Genomic DNA, 18,192 nt, shown 5'->3' with positions numbered 1-18,192 from the left:
GCAAGGCTTTATGCAGGGGAGAATAGGAATGAGACAGTGAGCAGCTTCTTTCTCTTGCTGGCACTGAGGGCTGCGATCCAAAGCGTGGATGGCAGAGCTCAGGAGAGACCCCACTCCAGGGAAGCTGCACAGCCCAGGGGTGACCTGCTGGTCCCTCTGGCTGCGGCCTGTCTGCTGCAGGAGGGATTGGACTGGGGCAGCAAAGCCCCAGACCTGCCCTTTCCTGGGTGATTGTGTGCACCCTGAGGTGATTCCGCTGGGACTCCAGCAAAATATCTGCCCACCTCCTCCACTGGGCTCGGAGGGGTTTTGGAATCAAGCAGTTTGGAAGGTTTTGCCCTTTTCTGAAACAATTCCCCACCCAGTTTTTCAGAAGTTTCTGTATGTTACATTAAAAATGGACTGTGTCCAAACATTTGCGTTTTTTTTTTTTTTTTTGGAAAGGCTTAGATATTTTGTACAGATCTTTCCTTTGTAGACAACTTGAAATCCAGGGGCTCTTTAGTAATCTGGAATGAAGACAGGCTCTGTATTATCAAACCCTTTGGGATGCTGGCTGCCTGCTTTCTGTGCAGTTGGAGCTTTGTCCGTATTCACTGGCACAATTATCACGTCCAGTGACAGAGGGAGCAGGTCTCTGGGGCAGCCAGTCTGCCTTAGCCGAGGCTCCAAGAGAAAAACTTGGTCACACATACACCCAAAAGTTCTCCAGAGAGTGACGTAGGAGTTTTCTGAATGACTGGCTTTGGGACCTCACAAGTCCTGAAGCAGGAGGAAGCTCCAGATGATTTCAAAATGCTTCACGTGCCAGGAAAGAGGAAAAACAAGCAAGGCAGATATTAGTAGGTTGGCTGGTGCTGAACCATATCGCTCCACTGGGATCATTTGCTCCATGTGTGGACTTTTTGTAAGAAATGCTTGTACTAAAATGTAATACATGCAGGGGGCTTGGGTGGGAGTCAAGATTAACAGTTGCTTTCTCCTGGGGTTTCATTCCTTCCTTGCCTTCCCCTGGTTCGGCATCTTATGACAATCATAAACAGAATGTTGGTTAAGAACTTTGTTGGCAGCTTCCTCTTTCAAGCATGTCCTGCAGAAGGGCTGGGAATGCAGAGACAGCTCTACCAGCGCTTCCTCATGTAAGGGCAGCCACAGCTTCTTCAATTCCTGCACCAAAAAGTTCTGCTGCAAAACAGGGAGTCTTTACAGCCCAGCGTGTTTGACAGATGTTTGTAGGCTCCCTGCTGATGGGGTTAAAGTACAGATACTCCCTCTGTTCCTGTTTGCACAGCAAGCACCAGCGTTCCAGTGAACACCACTGCACCCTGCGTGGGATCCTCAGGAGAGGGGACAGGCACAGAAACTGGAGAGCCCAGTGAAGGGCCACTGGGAGAGCTGGGAGAGCTGGGAGAGCAGCTTTGCTCACCCTGGAGGATGAGGTGGAGGGGGTTGAAACCCAACCTGTACTGCCCATGGGGGTGACAGGGACCCTGCAGGGGCAGGAGGCCCCACAGGAGTGCCAGGGAAACGGGCTGCTGGCAAAGATGGGATGCACCCCTGGGACAGCACCCACACAGGCAGTGGGACTCCATCCTTGCAGGCCTTCAACATCCAGCAGCAAGGCCACGCTCTAGACAGGTCAGAGACAGAGCTCATAAAACCTTTGGAAGCTGGTAATCCCCTCCTCTTCCTTGGCTCCTGTTTCAACCTGAAAAATCAGGAATAGCAGAGAAGCACCAAACCTGCAAAGCAGTGAGAGACCGGGGAGAGGAGCCACCTTTTCCCACTTACTGGGCAGCACAGGGGGAACTGACAAAGTTTAGATCAGAACCCATGAAATTATTTGTTTGGAATAGTTTTTACACTAGATGTTATTGCTCCTTAAGTCTTAACTACAGTTCGACATGGTTAAATTAGTGTTTGCTGGCCAGTGGATCTATGTTTCTGAAACAGAGCTGATTTTACTTTGAAATTTCAGCCTCTTACTTTGTCTGTTACTTGCCTGTGCCAAAACTATCCTTAAAGATTTTGAAGATTTGTGTAAAGATTTGCTGGAATTACACAAAGCCCTGTTATTTTAGCTGAGTAAGTTCTCTGCAAGCTTGTTGTCAGTAACTGAATTATTTTTTCTCCAATTATCGAGTACATATTTTTACATCAAGATAGCATATCTCTGTCTTCAAAAATGTAGCTTATTGCTGACAGACCCACCGAAATTCTTCAGCTCTTTTATGGACTCCTTCAGTTCATTTCTGAGTGACTGAATGGGAAGGCTTTTTTTTTTTGTTTTTAATTCAATTCCCTTTGAGTTAATACAGGAACTCAGGAGATGCTGAACTTCACTGTGGCTAACGCTGTGTTTGAGGCCCTTTCCATGATGCTCTTCTGTCTGAGCTGAACTAGATCACTCCTTACTGCCAGTTTTGAGTGTTCTCCTTCAAGGCTTGTCCCGTGCAGCAGGTTGGAAGCCACCTGGAGGATGCACTGACTGGCTGCGGGCTGCAAAACCTTGCTGGTCCACCTGACATCATTCCTCACCCTGCTCTGGGGATGGGCCTCTTTGGCATCTGCAAGCTGATGGGCACGTTCCTACCTCTTGTGCTCCTCTTCTTCATCAGCAGGAGCGGCTCTTGGTACTGGGATCAAGTGTGACACCGGTGGCTGATACCCAGCCCTGGTGGGGGAACAAGCAGGGACCCCAAACACCACCCTGACATTAAGCCACTGGTCACAGAGCTCACACTCCTTGGGGCTCATTTTTCCCTTCTGTATCCAATCCCCGTTAGCAGAAGTTGGATATTTAGATGAAAGTCACTGTTCCAAGCCCAGGCACCCCAGAATTACAGATCAACAACTACAAGGTAATTTGGGCAACTAGGATTTGGGCTCTTCCAGGCCTGCATTCCAAAGGCAAGGGTTTGATCACACCCTTGGCCACTGCACTCTGTATCTGACTGCTTTGTAAGAGTCCTCGTGTGCCTCTTGGAAATAAATCTGCCCAGTTTTGAAATTCTGAAGCAATATTATTTCATCTCTTGCCAAGAGTGGATTGGAAAATGATAAGAGTCTTTCAGGCTACATAACAGATATTTTGGGAGTTTCGTCTTACTTTTTTCCCCTGACATTTTTATTCCTTCCATATGAAACACACACATATATCTATATATCTGTTTCATATATATATATATATATATATATATATATATATATATATATATATACACATACATATGTTAAAAGCTCCTTTTTGTGCTGAAGTAGACTGGGGAGAAAGAAGCTATTTTGTTAAGTGACATTTCCTAAATATTTTGGAAATCATAGCCTTCTTTACACATGCTTTTTTTTCTTTTTCTTTTTTTTTTTTTTTTCCCATGACCAATTCCCCCTCTCGGTTGACCAAAATGAGAATTGCCATTTTGATCAGAGTGGATTTTCTGGGTGAAAAAAGTTGAAAATAAACATTTCCATAAGGGTTCCCCATGAAATCCTAGTTGTATATCATTTCCACTCCTCCACCTCCTCCTGGCACTGCAAACACACACATTCCCAGTGGCTAGAGCTGGGAATGATCAACTGCAATTAATCTGGGTAGAAAATGAAGGGGTTGAGTTTTGATGTGATTTCCTCGTGCTCTGCTGGGCAGCAGCTCCTGTGGCTGGGAGCGGTCTGGGGCATCACCACCATCCCAGATCCTCAGCATTTTGGCTTCTCTCCCTCCTCCTCTCCTGGCTTTGGTCCTCAGCCCCACAGGCACTTGCTGAACACACCTGTGAAGTGAATTATCTGTCCTGGTTTGGGCTGAATAAGCTGCAGAAAAGGATGGTAGGGCTTGGTTTTATTTTTGGACCTCTTCTGTGGGCTTAACCCTCCCCAGTTCCTGTGGACCTGCTGCCAGCTCAGCCCATGGCACATTCCAGCACCTCACCAGGTGCATGGACCTGCCAGGCCAAAAAGTCACCTCTGTGTCCCTCCTTGGCCACTGAGTGACCCCACCAATAATGTCTGCACTGTCTGCTGGAGCCTGAGGGTGACAGAGGCTTCAAAAGGCTTTCCACCCAGTGTTAGGTTTTTTTGAACTTCATAGAAATTGAGTGGATTGTAGGAAATTCAAGTTGCAACACAGCTGCTTGTTAGTAGAAAGGATGTTGGGTGTTTTTTTTTTTTTTTTTTTTAAAGCAAAAGGTATTTCATTTGCACTCCGAAAAATGTCAATATTTTTTTCTGGAGGTCAGCAGCACCATTCCCAGCTTGGCATCCAATCTGGAGGCATCTGTACTCCAAGCATTTTGCACCAACACTCCCACAGTGTGTGAGAAAGGGCACTGCTGGGGCTGGGTGCTCAGAGCAGCCCACACTGCTCTCCCTGGGGCAGAGAGCAGCGTTGCCAGTGGCACACCAGGAGCTGCAGGGTGCTGAGGAAGAGGAGGAGATATTTCTGAGCAGCCCTGGTGAACAGATCCCACAGTACCAACCCCACTTCTTCTGTCCACAGGATCCTCCCCCACACAGGGCTGGGGATGAAAACCTGACCAGCTGCTGGCACCCAGGAACCTGGTTTGTTCCCTAACAAGGGGATGCAGGTCCACTGATCCACCCTGGAAAGGCATTCCCCAAAGGGAATCCCCGTCCTCTCGCTCCTGGCAGTTCCCTCTCTGGCTCCTGGCCAGGCCACCTGCATTTGAAACTCCATGGGACTTCGCTCGGGTTTCTGTGTTATTAATCCTCCCCAGAAGAAATCCCAGGCCTTTCTGGACCTCTTCCCTGTTTGCTAGGACAGCTGCCAGGGCTGTGCCGCTGCTTCATGTCAGCACAGGAGGCACTGCAAAGCCCGTGTATTTCCAGAGGGCAAGGAGAGCTCGGCTCTGCCCGCAGAGGCTGCGGTCTGATGCTCTCTGCTGTGCTTGCCGGATACTGGGATGCTTTCTTGGCATAGACACTGAACAAAGCAGGTCAAAATCAAATCATCTGTCTAGGTAATCAGCAATCCAGATAAACACAGGCCTCTGTGCTCCTGGTGTGCCCCAACTGTGTGTGCTCACAGAACGGTTAGGCGAGGATAGGCTGTAAGGAGGTGAAGGGGAAGGGGCTGTGCTGGCTCAGAGCACTGCAGGGCTCCTGGGGGCCACATGTGGCCAGCAGTGGCCATAAGCACAGGCCAACACCACCATTTCCCTGCTTGGATTATAATCCATATACAGTGCAGCCCCACTGAACATCTGATGACATGGGATCAGTGCTCCAAGGAGCGCTGCATGCGCATGCAGGAGGGGATGCTGACAGAGACGACGTGTTGAACGATCCCGTGCAGTGCCCGTGGGCTGTTCTGCACCACTCCTGGCCAGTGCAGAGCCAGCACTGCCTGCCTGTAATGGGCAGGTGTGTGGCTCACCAGGCTTTGAAGCAGTTTTAGCAAGCTGCAGCAGTAAAAGTGCTGCACTTTGCATGCTGATGGATATCTATTTCATTGGGTCTTAAGCATGTCTTGTGGCAAGATCACAGTTTCTCATGGGTTTCGAGCAGAAGGGAGGAAATTCCAGTTTCCAGCGGAGAAGAACGAAGCAAATTCATGTAATCACATGTTCACGTTAAACATAACAAGCACCAGGAAAGAGCTCTCCTTCAGCTGGTCCTCAGAGGCCACATTTCAAACAGAAGTACTCCCTGCAAGCATTCATGAGGGAGAAAGCAAACAGGGCTCTTGGGCTGGATGACCTGCTCCAGACCAGGACTGGTGGGTCCTCAGCAAAAAAACTGCTGCCATGCACCATCTCATGCTCGAGCAGTCAGCAGCTGGCCTTAAGTCACCTTATTCCATCTATTTTAGGCTGGGAGGACTCAGTGCACTGAAGGAGAAACACCCTGGTTGGCAGTGGCAGCAAGGTAGGTGTATTCCTTACTGTGAGAGTAAATTTTATCCACCTCAGTGCAGATACCTGCAGTTTGGGGAAAATCCCACCCCACAGACCCTGGGGGCTGGGCAGGGAAGCCCTTGGGGAATGGGAGTTTGTGGGATGGGGTGAGCAGAGCTGTCTGCAAAAGTGCTGCAGACAGGAGCGAGAAGTCACGTTTCAGTGACAGAGCTTTGCTTTCCTTGCAAAATGCACATACTGTTGGCAGGAGGCAAAGAACAAGCAGGGGTGGGTCAGATTCCCACTCCAGCTCCAGAGCGCTCCTCCTGGGAGATGCTGAAGGGCCCTGTGAGTTCATCTCTGCTCTGTTGCATTTACTGGACGCTTCTTTCTCCTGTTTATGCGGTAGAAACATCTGAAAATAATTTGTGCCTTGTTAAGCTCTGCGGACGGTCAGGGTTCTGCGTGCAATTTGGTCTCCACCTCAGCCAGGACTAGCTGGGGCTGCTCTGTGTTTGCTCATTAGCTGACGAGACACGCTCGCTCGTGGTGAGCAGGGCTCTCTGGGGGGCTGCCTCAGACGTGTGGCTGCTGTTTGCCGTGCGTGGGCACACGCAGGGGTGGGTGCGGTGCCGATGAGCTCACCCTGCGCAGGGAGCGCCGGCCCCTGCAACAGCGGCTCTCCCGCTCCTCTGGATCGCGCAGGTCGGCGGGGAAGACGCAGTAGGATGGTAATGAACATTATCCCCCCAGTTATTACTAATATTGAAAGCATCTGGAGCTGTGGGTTGGGGACCTGCTCAAGAAGGATGCTGCAAGGCCTCGCTGGAGCTCCAGCAAAGCTCTGCGTGACCGCAAAGCTCTGCTGGCCCGTGCTCTGGGGAGGATGGATGGGGAAATCTTCGGCAGCAATCCCAGGACAAAGGCGAGGATGGCTGAGCAATCGAGGTGGGAGGATGCCCTCCAGAAAGGGGAAAATGATTAGGCTGGGAGGAAAGGATCAGCTTAGGGAAGGGATGATGCGCTAACCACATGGCTGGAGGAGGAGGTGTGAAGACTTGATGGGAAACACAGGACTAAATGTGGGGGAACGGGGCAAAGACAAGATAAAGTGAAAAGAGCAAGGAAGACCGAGGGGACTGGTGGCATCGCAACCCAGCGTGTGCGAGGCTCAGTGGGGAAGGTTCCCACGAGGGGCAGCGGGGGCCAGGGCCCGGCAGCTCAGCGGTGCCCAGCCAAGGGGATTCCCGGCGCAGGAATCGCCCGGGCACAGCGCTCCGGGGAAGCGGCGCTCGCACGCAGCCGCGGGACCAGCCAGCGGGCCCGGGAGCTGAACCCCGCCACCCCAGCCCAGCCGAGGGGCCAAAGGGCGCTGCCCCCCGCGGGCCGCGGGGGAAGGCGGGGGCTCGGGGCCGCGGGCGGGCCGGTGGCTTCCGCCCGGCGCGGCGCATTCCTACCCCGTGAGTCAGGGCGGCGCGGCGGGATGCGGCGTCCCGCGGCCCCGGGCGCTGGCAGCTCCCCGCCGGGACTCTCCCCGCCGAGCCGCGCTCGGGTCCCGGCTCCCATTTGCATGCCGAGGCTGTGAATGGCGTGCCCGCCCGGCCGGCCCCTGGCACGGGGGAGGAGTCTGCTCCGCGGGCCGAGCTCGGCGGCGCCGGTGCCTTAAGCCGCGCTGGGGGGGCGGCTCGAACCCGAGCGGCCGCTGCGCTTCGCCCGCCTGCACGGTGAGTGCGGGGCCGGGGGGATGAGCCGGGGGGGGGATGAGCCGGGAGGGGCGTCCGACCGGGGCCGGTGCCTGCCCGGCGGAGGTACCGGGACCGCGCCGCCCCAGCCGGGCAGGGAGCGGCCCTGGTCGGCCCGCGGGGGTGAGACCGCGGCCGGAGGCAGGTGCCGCCCCCGAGCCCTGTGTTTGGATGTTTGGGAGCTCGGCGATCCCGGTGCTTTCGGCTGTAGGTGAAGGTGCGCGTTCATGGCTTGTTTCAGCTGATCGGGTCCACCCCGTCTCCACGCGTTCCCACCCATCCCTCCCCTGATGCTGGCACCCGCGGTATGGCAGCCGCTCTGGGAGATGGTCTGCTGGAAAACGTACGGCTTTTTACGTGTAAAGGTTAGTTTTCCTGCTGGATCGAGTCCCTGGACGGAGTTCTCACACTCTGCACTGCTGGCACGGAGCAGGGGATCGCAGCACCCTGACGCGAGCAAGAGCAAAGCTTTGCAGGATTGCACCCTCAGTGCCAAGTCCTTTTGGGTTCCCCAGCGAGCGACCAGCCCTTCCCCGCATCGTGCCGCACACACATAGTTGTCCCCGCAGTGCCGAAGTGCCTCTGGGACGTATTTTGCCTTGTGCTTTTCTCCAGTGTAACTCGGGAGAGGTGAGTGGCAGCACAGAGGAATTTTGTCCGGTGCCTGTCCTTGTGCACGACTCGCTTCTGTGGCTGCTGCTTCTCTTGCAGGTTGGATTCGTGGCGGGGTGCACGGTGCTGGTCAGGGATGTCTCCAGGCCGGGTCTCAGGGCGAGCAGGAAGTTGTTTCCTTTCTTCCTGTTTTTGTCCCTATGCCTGCTAATTTCCTCTGGGAAGAAAACTGCATTCTGCAGTAAGGGGAAAAAACAGTCACACGTAACGGGAAGGGACAAGGCAGCGAAGCCCAAGGTGCTTCTGAATGAATCACGGGACAAGGAAGGAGCACGGGGCGTTAACTGCAGTAATGCTGATAGAGCAGCAAGGACACATTGCTGCCTTTGTGCTCTGACCAAGGGGGTAAAAAGGGCCCGCTTGGGACAAGCTGGGGAGCAGAGCCTTGGAAGGAGAATGGGATTTCCACTCCAGTGTATGGATAGATGTTGCTCTCCAGCTCTTCCATCTCAGTGGCACGGGCTTAGCAGGAGGAGGTGATGACTCGTGTTAGATCGGTTGATACAGTTGGAAGACAGAGATGAACTTTCAGATACTTCCTTCAAGTTTTGATTGTTAAAAGGACTTTCTGAAAGGGCTCGTCTGCCTTTTTTTCTTTAACCCTCTGTTGCTGTAATTACAGCTATCAGCCCTCCCTCCTGCCGCATCTGTCTTTATGTCCTTAGATCCTCGTGGCCTCCTCTGGGCAGCCCAGATCTGCACTGTCCATGTTTGGGCTCGTGGGGAGCCTGTGCCATTCCTGAGGTGGGACACTGCCAGCCTTCCAGGAGGTGCTGTGGGCTTGGAACAGGTCCCCAGCTCTGTTCTGGTCTCTGTGTCCCCCCCCAGGAAGGCAGCAGTGTGTCCGTGGTGTCCCTGCTTCTGTGTGTTCCCATGAAAGGAGGTTAATGCTGTGCAGCGTAAAAGCAACTCCCACAAAACTAGTTCTGCTCTGGGACTTCCCATGACAGGCCTTTTTTTTTTTTTTTTTTTAAGCAATACACTTGCAAGAGATCTGCCTACAAACTGGCTTTTCAGGTTCTGGGGAAAGCCATGGGCTGGCCCTGGTCTCGGGAATGTCTTTCTCTGTGCTGGATAGGCTTCAGCCAGGGGGATGAGCTTTGGATATGGGAGAGCTCTGCTCGGCCTGTGGAGCAGAGCAGGCACCTCTTCTCCAGCAAGCTCATCCTTCTCATGGCTTGGTGCTGATGCGTCACCTCAGCCAGGAGTTATGTTCCTCGTCACTGGACTTGGCAGACGGCTCGTTTCACTTTCGTGGCGGGGACTGAACCGAGGCTGCAGCTGAGCGAGGTCGCCAGGCAGGAATAGGAATTCCTTCTGGGGTCATCAGTCCTGTTCCTCTGGAATCCAGCCCCGGAGAGTAGCCAGCAAGTCCCAACATGTTCCCTTGGGAGAGGCAGGGTCTGCTGAGAGTGGCGTGATAGGACAGTTTATTCTGGGCACAGAGCCCTCATGCTCAGATATAATTAGGAAAGGTTTGATTCCGTTCAGTGTGTCAGATCTCAAGCGCAGCCTGGTTAGTGCTGAAGGCCTGAGATGGGCAACATGACCAGGAGCACCAGGCTGTTTTCCTCTTCCAGTCAGTGTATCCAGCAAAAGGTTTGGCAGAGCACCCCGTGTGCTGCTGGGGTTGTGCCTGCCAAGTGGGACTGGCTGCGAGCTGAAGATCCTGACGCTTCTCTATCTGTAACTCTGGAACTTTTATCCAGCAGAACAGTCTGTGATAAGATTCTTCCCTTGTGGTTGCTGCCTTTCTTCCTTAGCTGTCTCTGGAGGCTTTGGCATCCCATGGAGACCATGTGCCTTTCTCAGAGGTTCCAGCATTAATTGTGACCTGATGTGACACTTCTATTAATTGATGTTCCTGCAGCCACCAGCCTGTTGCCAGTATATGACCCATTTCAGTAGAAGTACTTAAAACTCGAGGATGGGTTCCTTCCTTAGCATTTTCCCTGATCTCAGACATGGATTAGTTTCTTTTTCAGCAGAAGAGGTGCTGGGCTCTAAGTCTAACATTTATCATCATCAAGTTGGTATGAAAGGGACACAAAATGAGCAGGTCTCACTCTGTTACTGTGAGGTTGCCTCCCTGTGCTAGGTATGAATCTGTTGTAGTTTTAAGTAACCCACAGAATGCACATGTTGCCTGCCTGCTCAGAGAGCTCTATTTTATCCTCTCTGCTGAGTGACAATGTCTCAGTGTGTGTGCTGTGGGTGCTGCAACTTGAATTTAGTGGGACTTGGGTCTGGCTGGTGGGTAAAACATCCCAGTGCTGCTGGAGGTTCTTCAGAGGAGGGGAAACCCTGGTGTCCACGGTCACGCAGGCAGTTGTCTCCCCAGCGGTGGAGTTGTTTTAAGCTTTATGGCTGGTTGTTTCATTCTTTTTTTCCCTCTTTTTTTTCCTGTTTATTTTTTTGGTTTGTTCAGAACTAGCAGAAGAACCAGTTGAACTGAATGGACTTCAGGACCTGTTGCTAATCTACTACTGTCCAGTAACACCCCTTTGAGAGGAAAAGCATTTAGAAGGGGCAGTCCTAGCCCTGCAGCTGTTGGTCCCAGGAGGTTCAGTGAGCAGCAGGCAAGATTTAACCCTGGAAGGAAATGGATGTGTTAGGCAGCAGTTCCCATGGTGGTGCTGGCAGCTCTGTTTTCCATGTCCTTGGAGAACCCCAGACTGATTTGGTGTGTGATATTTGCTCGTGCCATCCAGGCCAGCTTGCACAGAGTGGTGCAGACCCTCCCTCCAGTGCCCTGTGAGGCGGGCAGGGCTTGCCTGCCAACCTCTGTGTTTCCACAGGCGGGCTTGTCTGTGCCGTTGGGAAGTGAGGTTTCCACAGGGAGAAGTGGAAATTGCGTCTGTGCTGAGGTTGCCTGTTGTCATATCCTTGTTAGTTGAGCTTCAGGGATTTCCGACTGTTTGCTCCTGGTGTTGGTCCTGCTCATCCAGCTGCTGTCCAGGACCAGTTGATGCCCCCTTCAGATCTCAGCCCTCATCCTGGTGTCGGTCCATGCTGCTGCAGGAATGAGGAAGTGGGATTTTTTTTTTTTTTTTTTTACTGTGTGTTGGGTCGATGCCACAAGGAGCAAATTAGTAGCTGAGTTTTTGAACAAATCATCCAAACTATGGTCAAATCCTTTTGAATAACAAGCAGTGGCTGTTTCTCACTTGGTGAAGGCAGAGAGCTTATTCTTCACAATAACCTCAGCTGTCAGATCTCCCAAAGCTGGAGAGTGTATGTTCCATTGCTTGTGGGCTCTGTTTGCTGCAGAGACAGCAAATGTCAGATTGACATAAGGCTTGTTCTTGCTGTAATTTCCTTTGGGTGCACTCTTCAGCTACGTAGATAAACAATTTATTTCTAATATAATTAAAGCTATTTTTTGCCCATCATAGGACTGAGATGATACAGACCTGAGCAGCGGATGTGCTCTCAAATTCTGGGGCCTTCAGCAGCAAACAGACCTTGCCTTAGAAGTCAGAGCATCTCTAAAGCACAGTGTTTATTAAAGGAAATGTAGTTTCTTCTCAGTGAACTAAGAGGTATCATTGCACAACACTTCCCTGGCACGGCACAGCCTTCCCAAGGGGAGAAGAGATAGCAGGACATGCCTGATCTTGCCTTTTCTGGAAAGCCTACCTTTGCCTCCTCCTCCCCTTCCTGTTTCCACTTCACTGAGAGCCAGCCCCTTGCTCTGCTGGTCAGCAGCAATCCCTGCTTTGAAGGTTTGCTTTCCTTTAAAAAGGAACAATCCCTATGAGGTCATCCTGAAGCTGCACAGGACGCCGCTCTTACTGTTCTTCAGCTCTTGGCACTTACTTGGCTTTGGCTCAGTGAAAGTTAGAACAGCTTGAATTTTAAAATCTTGAGGGCTCAGACGGCGGGATTGACAAACAGAGCTTCTGAATTTCAGGAGTTACTGCCCTGTAGCAACCAGCACATGTGAGGTAGGTTTCTCTGTTGCTCAAACTCAAAGCCTTGAAGTGAACTGTAGAAGACAGCAGACTGTGAGTGGTGCCAAAACGTGTGAGTGTTCCTTCTTTTCCCCTGGCTGCTCTGGGACTGTAATTTCAGGGAGGACAGTGAGAAAGAATGTGCCATTCATGTACACTGAAGAAGTACGGTTCACTTAGATTTTTAATATTGGTTTGTTTGGTTTTTTTTTCTAAAACCAAGATAGAATTAAGATTATTTCTATTTGAGTCGGTGCACTGGGCACACATGGATGTACACAGGTGTTCACACGCCTGCAGAGCAAGACGAGCTCTTCCTGCAGCTGCTTTCCAGTTAGACCCAGTTGGAGATGTGTGTGCCTGGCTGCTGGGCACTAGCCAGGGTAGAAATTAGAGCATCAGAGTGGCAGACAAGCTCTCCTGTGTCCCTGGCTGCTCTATTAGCTAATGCTGAGGAAGAACATCTCCAGCCAAACCAGCTCTGCTCCGAGCCCTTGGCTATTTAATTGTTCCTTTGAAGGATCTCCTTTGGGTCTCGTTTCTTATTCCCTCACTGGTACCCAGATGGACAGAAGTGTGGTGGTGCTGGAGAGAGGAGGTGTGTGGTGGGGGGTGAGGATGCTCTGAGTTTGAAAGGGACATGCAGAGCAAGCTGTTCTGAGTGGCTTTGCAGCTTCCATCCTTCCTGAATGTGAAGTGTGTCTTCTGGTGGCTCCAGCGTTTGTTATTGTTATTTCCTCTTAAGATTTTTTTTAGGTTGCTATTCAGCGTGGTTTTATGTAACTTTCCATAGGAAATGTTGTCATTTGTGGTAGTTTTGATCTCCTTTGCCATTGAAGCCTTTTTATTTAGCGCAACAAACAGTGATTTTTAGCTTTTTATAGTACCCAGAGCTTTGGCTGTGGAGGATGGGGTGGCTTTTGGTCTCATGTAATTTTTGGTTTGGCCTATTGTGATCTTTTCAGGGGAGAGTACTGTTTTTGGCAGTTGCTTTTCCATCAATTGTTTATTGATCTCATATTTTCTAAATAAGCAATGCTGTAATCACAAAGAGACATTAATTCACTGAAAAAATCGCTGTTGGGGTGGGTGCACGAGCATCAGCTATTCCGAAAGCAACCAGGGCCAGTGTTTACTGCTCTCCTGAGCTTCACCCCAGTGATGTTTTCCTGGCTTTCCCTGTGCCCTGAGCCCTTACAGTACTTGTGATGAATATGAGAGCTGGTAGAAAAAACTTCAAAATGCAGTATTTCAATGAAAAATGGTGCCTTTGTTGCATTTGTCTTCTGTTTCCTAAGTGGGGTCATGGCTCCACTGACAAAAGCATTGTTGTGACTCTCACCTTGCTGTGTAATTGAGGCGGTGACTGTGCCCATGGCACTTGTGGGTCAGCCAGTACTTTACAGGGCATCTATTTTACTAGTAATGGAAGTAAGTCTGAAGCAGGGTCTTCTAAAGCCCCATTGAATTGTTTAAATGAGTTAAATGTGCACTAAAATAGTTTCTGAGATCACTTTTTCCTGTTTCTTTGTTAGTGAGGAGCTGAAGAATGGAGAGCACTGAGACAACTGTGCTGGGGCTGCTGGGGACCCCAGAGCAGAGGGCTCCACTAGCCCAGCAGGCAGCTGTGGTTACCTTTGAGTAGCATTCAGGAACAAGATAATCCTTCCTCTGGATGCATTTCCAGTGCTGGCAGTCAGTTGTTTGTAGCTGGAATTGTTAATATTTGAGTTGTTAATGTGGCTGCGCTTGCTATCCGTTCTGGCTGCGTTCTCTGTGGCACTGGAGCAGTGGTGTCATCCTGGATTCCTGAGACACATCAGCCATCTGGTAGCTGGTGATGGATGTCTTGGTGGAAACCAGCTCTCTTGCTGGCACTGAGGCTGTTGGATGTGGTGGCAGGCTGGGGCTCTCTGAGCAAAGCTGCAGGGCGTGTTCATGGACAAACACAAACAAGATGAAGACACCAAAGTACTCCAGAAGGTCTTCCAGTCCCTCTCTCCTTGCTGGCTATGTTCTACATGCAGGCTGTTCCCCTTGCTGATATCCAGGCAGGGTGTAGATGGCTCTGGGTTGGCTTTGCTCTCTCTGGAAGGTGGAGTTGATGAACGCTCATCACCTGGGCCCTGTGTGCTTGGCTGGGGCTGTGAACCTGCCTCTGTCACTGGGGCCACACGTGGTTAGGAGATGGAAAAGGCCCCTCTGCCCAGCCTGCTCTGCTTGGCTCCCTTCCAGCTAGTTCCTTGTGGGTGCTCCAGGCAGGGGAAGTTCCTCCACTGGGAACCCCTGAGTAGAAGCTGCTCATGCGTGAGGCTTGGCTGTCAGCTCTGGAGAAATCCGGGAACGGTTTGGATGTTTTACCATCTAATGATCCCACCAAAAAAATTCACTCTGCCTCTGGTGATACAGGAGTATTTTCATTCCTGCTGCACTCAACACATGCACTGAGGGCACTGCTCAGAAGATTATTTAAGCATCAAGAGATGCCGACCCTACCACCTCCCCGAGGTAATTGTTGGCTTCCCACAGTGCTACAAGTGAGAGTTTCTGGCCCTGCTTTCGTGATCCCTTCGAACTGTACTGCCTTCAGAAGCAGCCCAGTCATCTGGCTCCAGCTGCTCTGTTTGTTCCTGCTTTTTCCCCTTTCCTTGTGCTGGCACAAGTGTTTGTGGAGCCATGTGGGAAGGAGCTTGGGCTGGAACGGGCTGTTTCCTTTGCTGAGCTCGTGTGGGTTGGTTCCCAGTGTGCATCACCCGACAGCTGTGGAGCAGCACCAGGAGAGGGGCAGCACAGAGGGCTGGGGCACTGCTTCTTCTGTTCTCTTGCACCTCAGGAGGCTGTGACACCTTCCTAGCTTGAATTTTGAGTGTTGGTTTCTGTGTTGTTAGTATTCTGCCTTTTGTCTGCTGCAACAAAAGGACTTCAAAGGTCAGAGTCTGTTGCCTGTGTGAGTGTTTGCAGGTTGCAGTTGGGGGTCACCTTTTAACCTGTGTTTGAAGAAGTTCAACTACACATGTACAGACAAAGGAATCAGAAGAGTTTTTTGAGCTCCCTTGTTTTCCTCCCTCTTCTGTGTGAGGACATCACACCTGGATACCCTTCAGATCCCTGGTGAAGCTGCTTTGAAATCTTTTAATGCTGGCATTCCAATAGGAGCTCACTTATAGTTGATTTCCGTCATGACCTGCCTCTTTTTCTGAAAATCAAGAAAACCAGTTGCTCAGAGGGATATCAGGTCTGCTTTGCTGGTCATGGGGTTGGCTCATGTACATTCAGACTTCACTGGCACAAGATTTTATTACCTGTACTTAAACCCCTCTGGCTCTGTATGCAGCTGAACCTTGTCCACGTTCAGTGGGTCCCAGCTGAAGCTTTGCACTCTCAGTGTGCCTCTTGCACACCGTCACCCTACCGGGCTTTGCATGAGATCCCAACTCTTGGGTTTTTTTCTCATGTATCTTCCCATTCCCCTGGCCTCTTCCAAACCAGGCAGTTCCTGCTGGTGTTTCTCAGCTAATTGTATGGTTCACAGTGTGCCACAGTGACCTGCAGGGAAGCTGCTTCTTTTAATAAGAGGTTGGCTGTTCCCCAGTGCTCCTGCCTGGTCCCTCTCCAGAGCAGGGCACTGGGGCTCCATGGATGTAGCAGGGACAAATGCATTTCCCTGAGCACTGACATGCCAGGCTGGAGAAGGACAGTGTCACACAGGCAGGGGACAGTGGCTGGGGCTGTATTTGATGGTTGAGCTGAGCTGCTGCCACGCTGAGCTATCACCGAATGGGCTGGGCCTACCCTTCCGCTCCAGGTTGCAACAGGGCTTATCTGAAATTGTCTGAGCCTCTTCAGGCTGCCAGATCAACAGGAAATAATTTGCTAGGGTTAGTTTTGTGCTGGTGAAACCCCTTGAAGTGGCTCGGTGGAGTAAGGCAAGGCTGCTCTCTGGGCAGCACGTTGCTGGCAGGGTGGTTTGATTGCGAGCAGAACCAGGGCCCTGGGGAGCTGTTGCCTGTGTGATTTGGTGCTGTTGAGGCTGTTGGAGGCAGCATCAGCCTCTACCAGAGCTCAGGCAGAGCCTGTGCGTGGCAGAGAGCAGCGAGAGGGACGGTGTGTGGGAATGGCAGTGCTGCCAGCTCCCTGCTGGGCAGGGCCCAAAGGGCAGTGTGTCTGCATAGCTCTGCCAGCCTTGTGCCCTGAGGTGCCTGGATTGCTCAGACCCAGCCTCTTGCTGGGCAGCCTGCGGGTCTGCAAAGCCTCATGGCATCTCCTCCCAGCTCGGCAGTGAGGGCCTGGAAAGCAGGAGAGGGCCCTGGGCAGGGCTGATGGTTTCATTTCTGAGGTGGTTTCTCAGGGTGGTCTCAGCCCACGCCTGGGTGTTGCTGTGCTCTCAGCAGCTTTCCCCAAGAGTGCAGGGTCACAGGCCTGTTCCACCTTCCCCGTCCCTGCCTGCCCTCAGCCCCTCCATCTGCCTTATTTTACAGGGCTGGCTCAGATATTTGAGATACTGTGAGTAACTCTCTGGGTCTGATCCGTGCTAGATGGTTTTATTGGCAGCCACGAGACTGAAACCCCATTGCTCCTCTTCTCCTTGGACTTCCTGCTGTTTCCCTGCTGTGCCAGCAGCAATCCTGCTGGAGAGAGGCACAGCCAGGAACCTGCTGTCTCCTCTGGCTCGCTCTGTCTGGAGAACACATCGAGGATCCGGGTTTCTTTGCTGTCTCCAGATGCCGGTGTTCCTCAACCAGAGTAACCTTCAGGTACACAGGGCTTGCCTGGGGCTCTGCAGCAGGCACTGCAAATGCAGTTGTTGCAGTGAGGGAGGTTTAAAATCCGGAGAAAAGCAGCTGGAGCCCGACCATGGGATGGATTGCAGTGGGATAGCCCTGGTGTTCCGGCGCTGTCTGTAGGAACATGTGCATGCTGTGCTGGAGAGGAGCAGTGGTCTTGGAAAAAGCAGATGCTGTTTGTTTGTTTGGGTTGAATGAAGTTGGGGTTTTGTTTTGGTTTTTGTTTGGAATGTTTCTTAGGGGGAAAAAAAACACAAACCCAGCTTTATTTTAAATGCTGGTAAAATGGAATTTTTGGAAGAAAAGTAGTCAACATGGGAATAACTTCAGTTGTCTGTTTAAATGGAAGGTTGGACTGTCTTTGAAATGACTGTACAAATCCCTGAATGTATTTAGAATGCCTGTCAGTTTTAGGGGCATGCTCAGGCTTCTGGACAAGGCTTTTCCTTCACTGTTTGGGTCAGTGGATTTCACTAAGCAGCTTTTCTTGATCATGTGCCAACTTTGGAATTTAATGTACTCTCCCCCTTTCTCAGCCTGACCCACAGCACAGTGGATTTGCTTTTCATTCTGACGCTGTGACCTTGCTTTGGCACCGAGCTTCGGAAGATGACTTTCCCAGAGTATCTGCAATCTACACTTTCTTTTTTCTTTTGTTTGTTTATTTTAATTGAAATGGACATTATTAATAATTTTTGTGCTGCTGCCGCACACAGCCGATCCATTAGAAGAAGATAGATTTGCAAATGCCCTGCATTCAGCCTGTGTGCTCTGGAAAAGAGTTTGTGTTTCCAGATTGCTCAGGTGAGGGGTCTGAAATAGCTCCTGTCCAGGGACTGAGCTGCTGGATGTGGATCCCAGTGCATTCATGGGAAGAGAGGCTGGTAGGAACAGCATGGAAGAGATCTGTAGAGTCAGGATTTGCATGGAGAAAGAGGATAGGGAAAAGCTGATCCCTTTTCTAGCCCAAGAACTACAGGGCAACAAGTGACCCCAGGAAATGGCAGATTTGCAGAGAAACTGAAGAGGGCTGGTCACGCAGCACGTTTCAGCTTTGTCATGTGCAGTTATGAGTACTAAAAGTCTGCTTGGATTAAAGAACGACTCGGATGAATTCTGCAATTGGATGGACATGGAGATGGATGCAGAACTGTTAAATGTGAAGACATCTCTGTTACAAGAAGCCTCTGAG

General features: G+C 51.3%; 1 protein-coding gene across 7 annotated transcripts in view; it reads left to right on the top strand.

Moving 5' to 3' along the window:
- RHBDF1 (rhomboid 5 homolog 1) overlaps window positions 1–18,192 on the top strand; it is a 67,812-nt gene that overhangs the window by 25,917 nt on the left and 23,703 nt on the right. The window contains exon 1 of one of the 7 annotated variants that reach the window (XM_027882719.1): window positions 5,727–5,880. The exons of 2 other annotated variants lie outside the window; for them this stretch is intronic. Coding sequence is in view for 1 of the 5 variants with exons in the window: in XM_027882714.1 (XP_027738515.1) it covers window positions 6,736–6,797 (62 nt within the window). In the remaining 4 variants the exon portion in view is untranslated. Of the gene's footprint in view, window positions 1–5,726; window positions 5,881–6,202; window positions 6,581–6,684; window positions 6,798–7,450; window positions 7,574–12,170; window positions 12,211–18,192 lie in introns of those variants that run through there. 4 more of the 7 variants (XM_027882717.1, XM_027882714.1, XM_027882721.1 and 1 more) reach the window with 4 other exon arrangements.

Source organism: Empidonax traillii, unplaced genomic scaffold, assembly GCF_003031625.1.
Source record: "Empidonax traillii isolate 1590-97213 ecotype Southwest subspecies unplaced genomic scaffold, ASM303162v1 scaffold111:size2041728, whole genome shotgun sequence".
Taxonomy (NCBI): Eukaryota; Metazoa; Chordata; class Aves; order Passeriformes; family Tyrannidae; genus Empidonax; species Empidonax traillii.
This window is presented reverse-complemented; position numbering and strand designations above follow the sequence as displayed.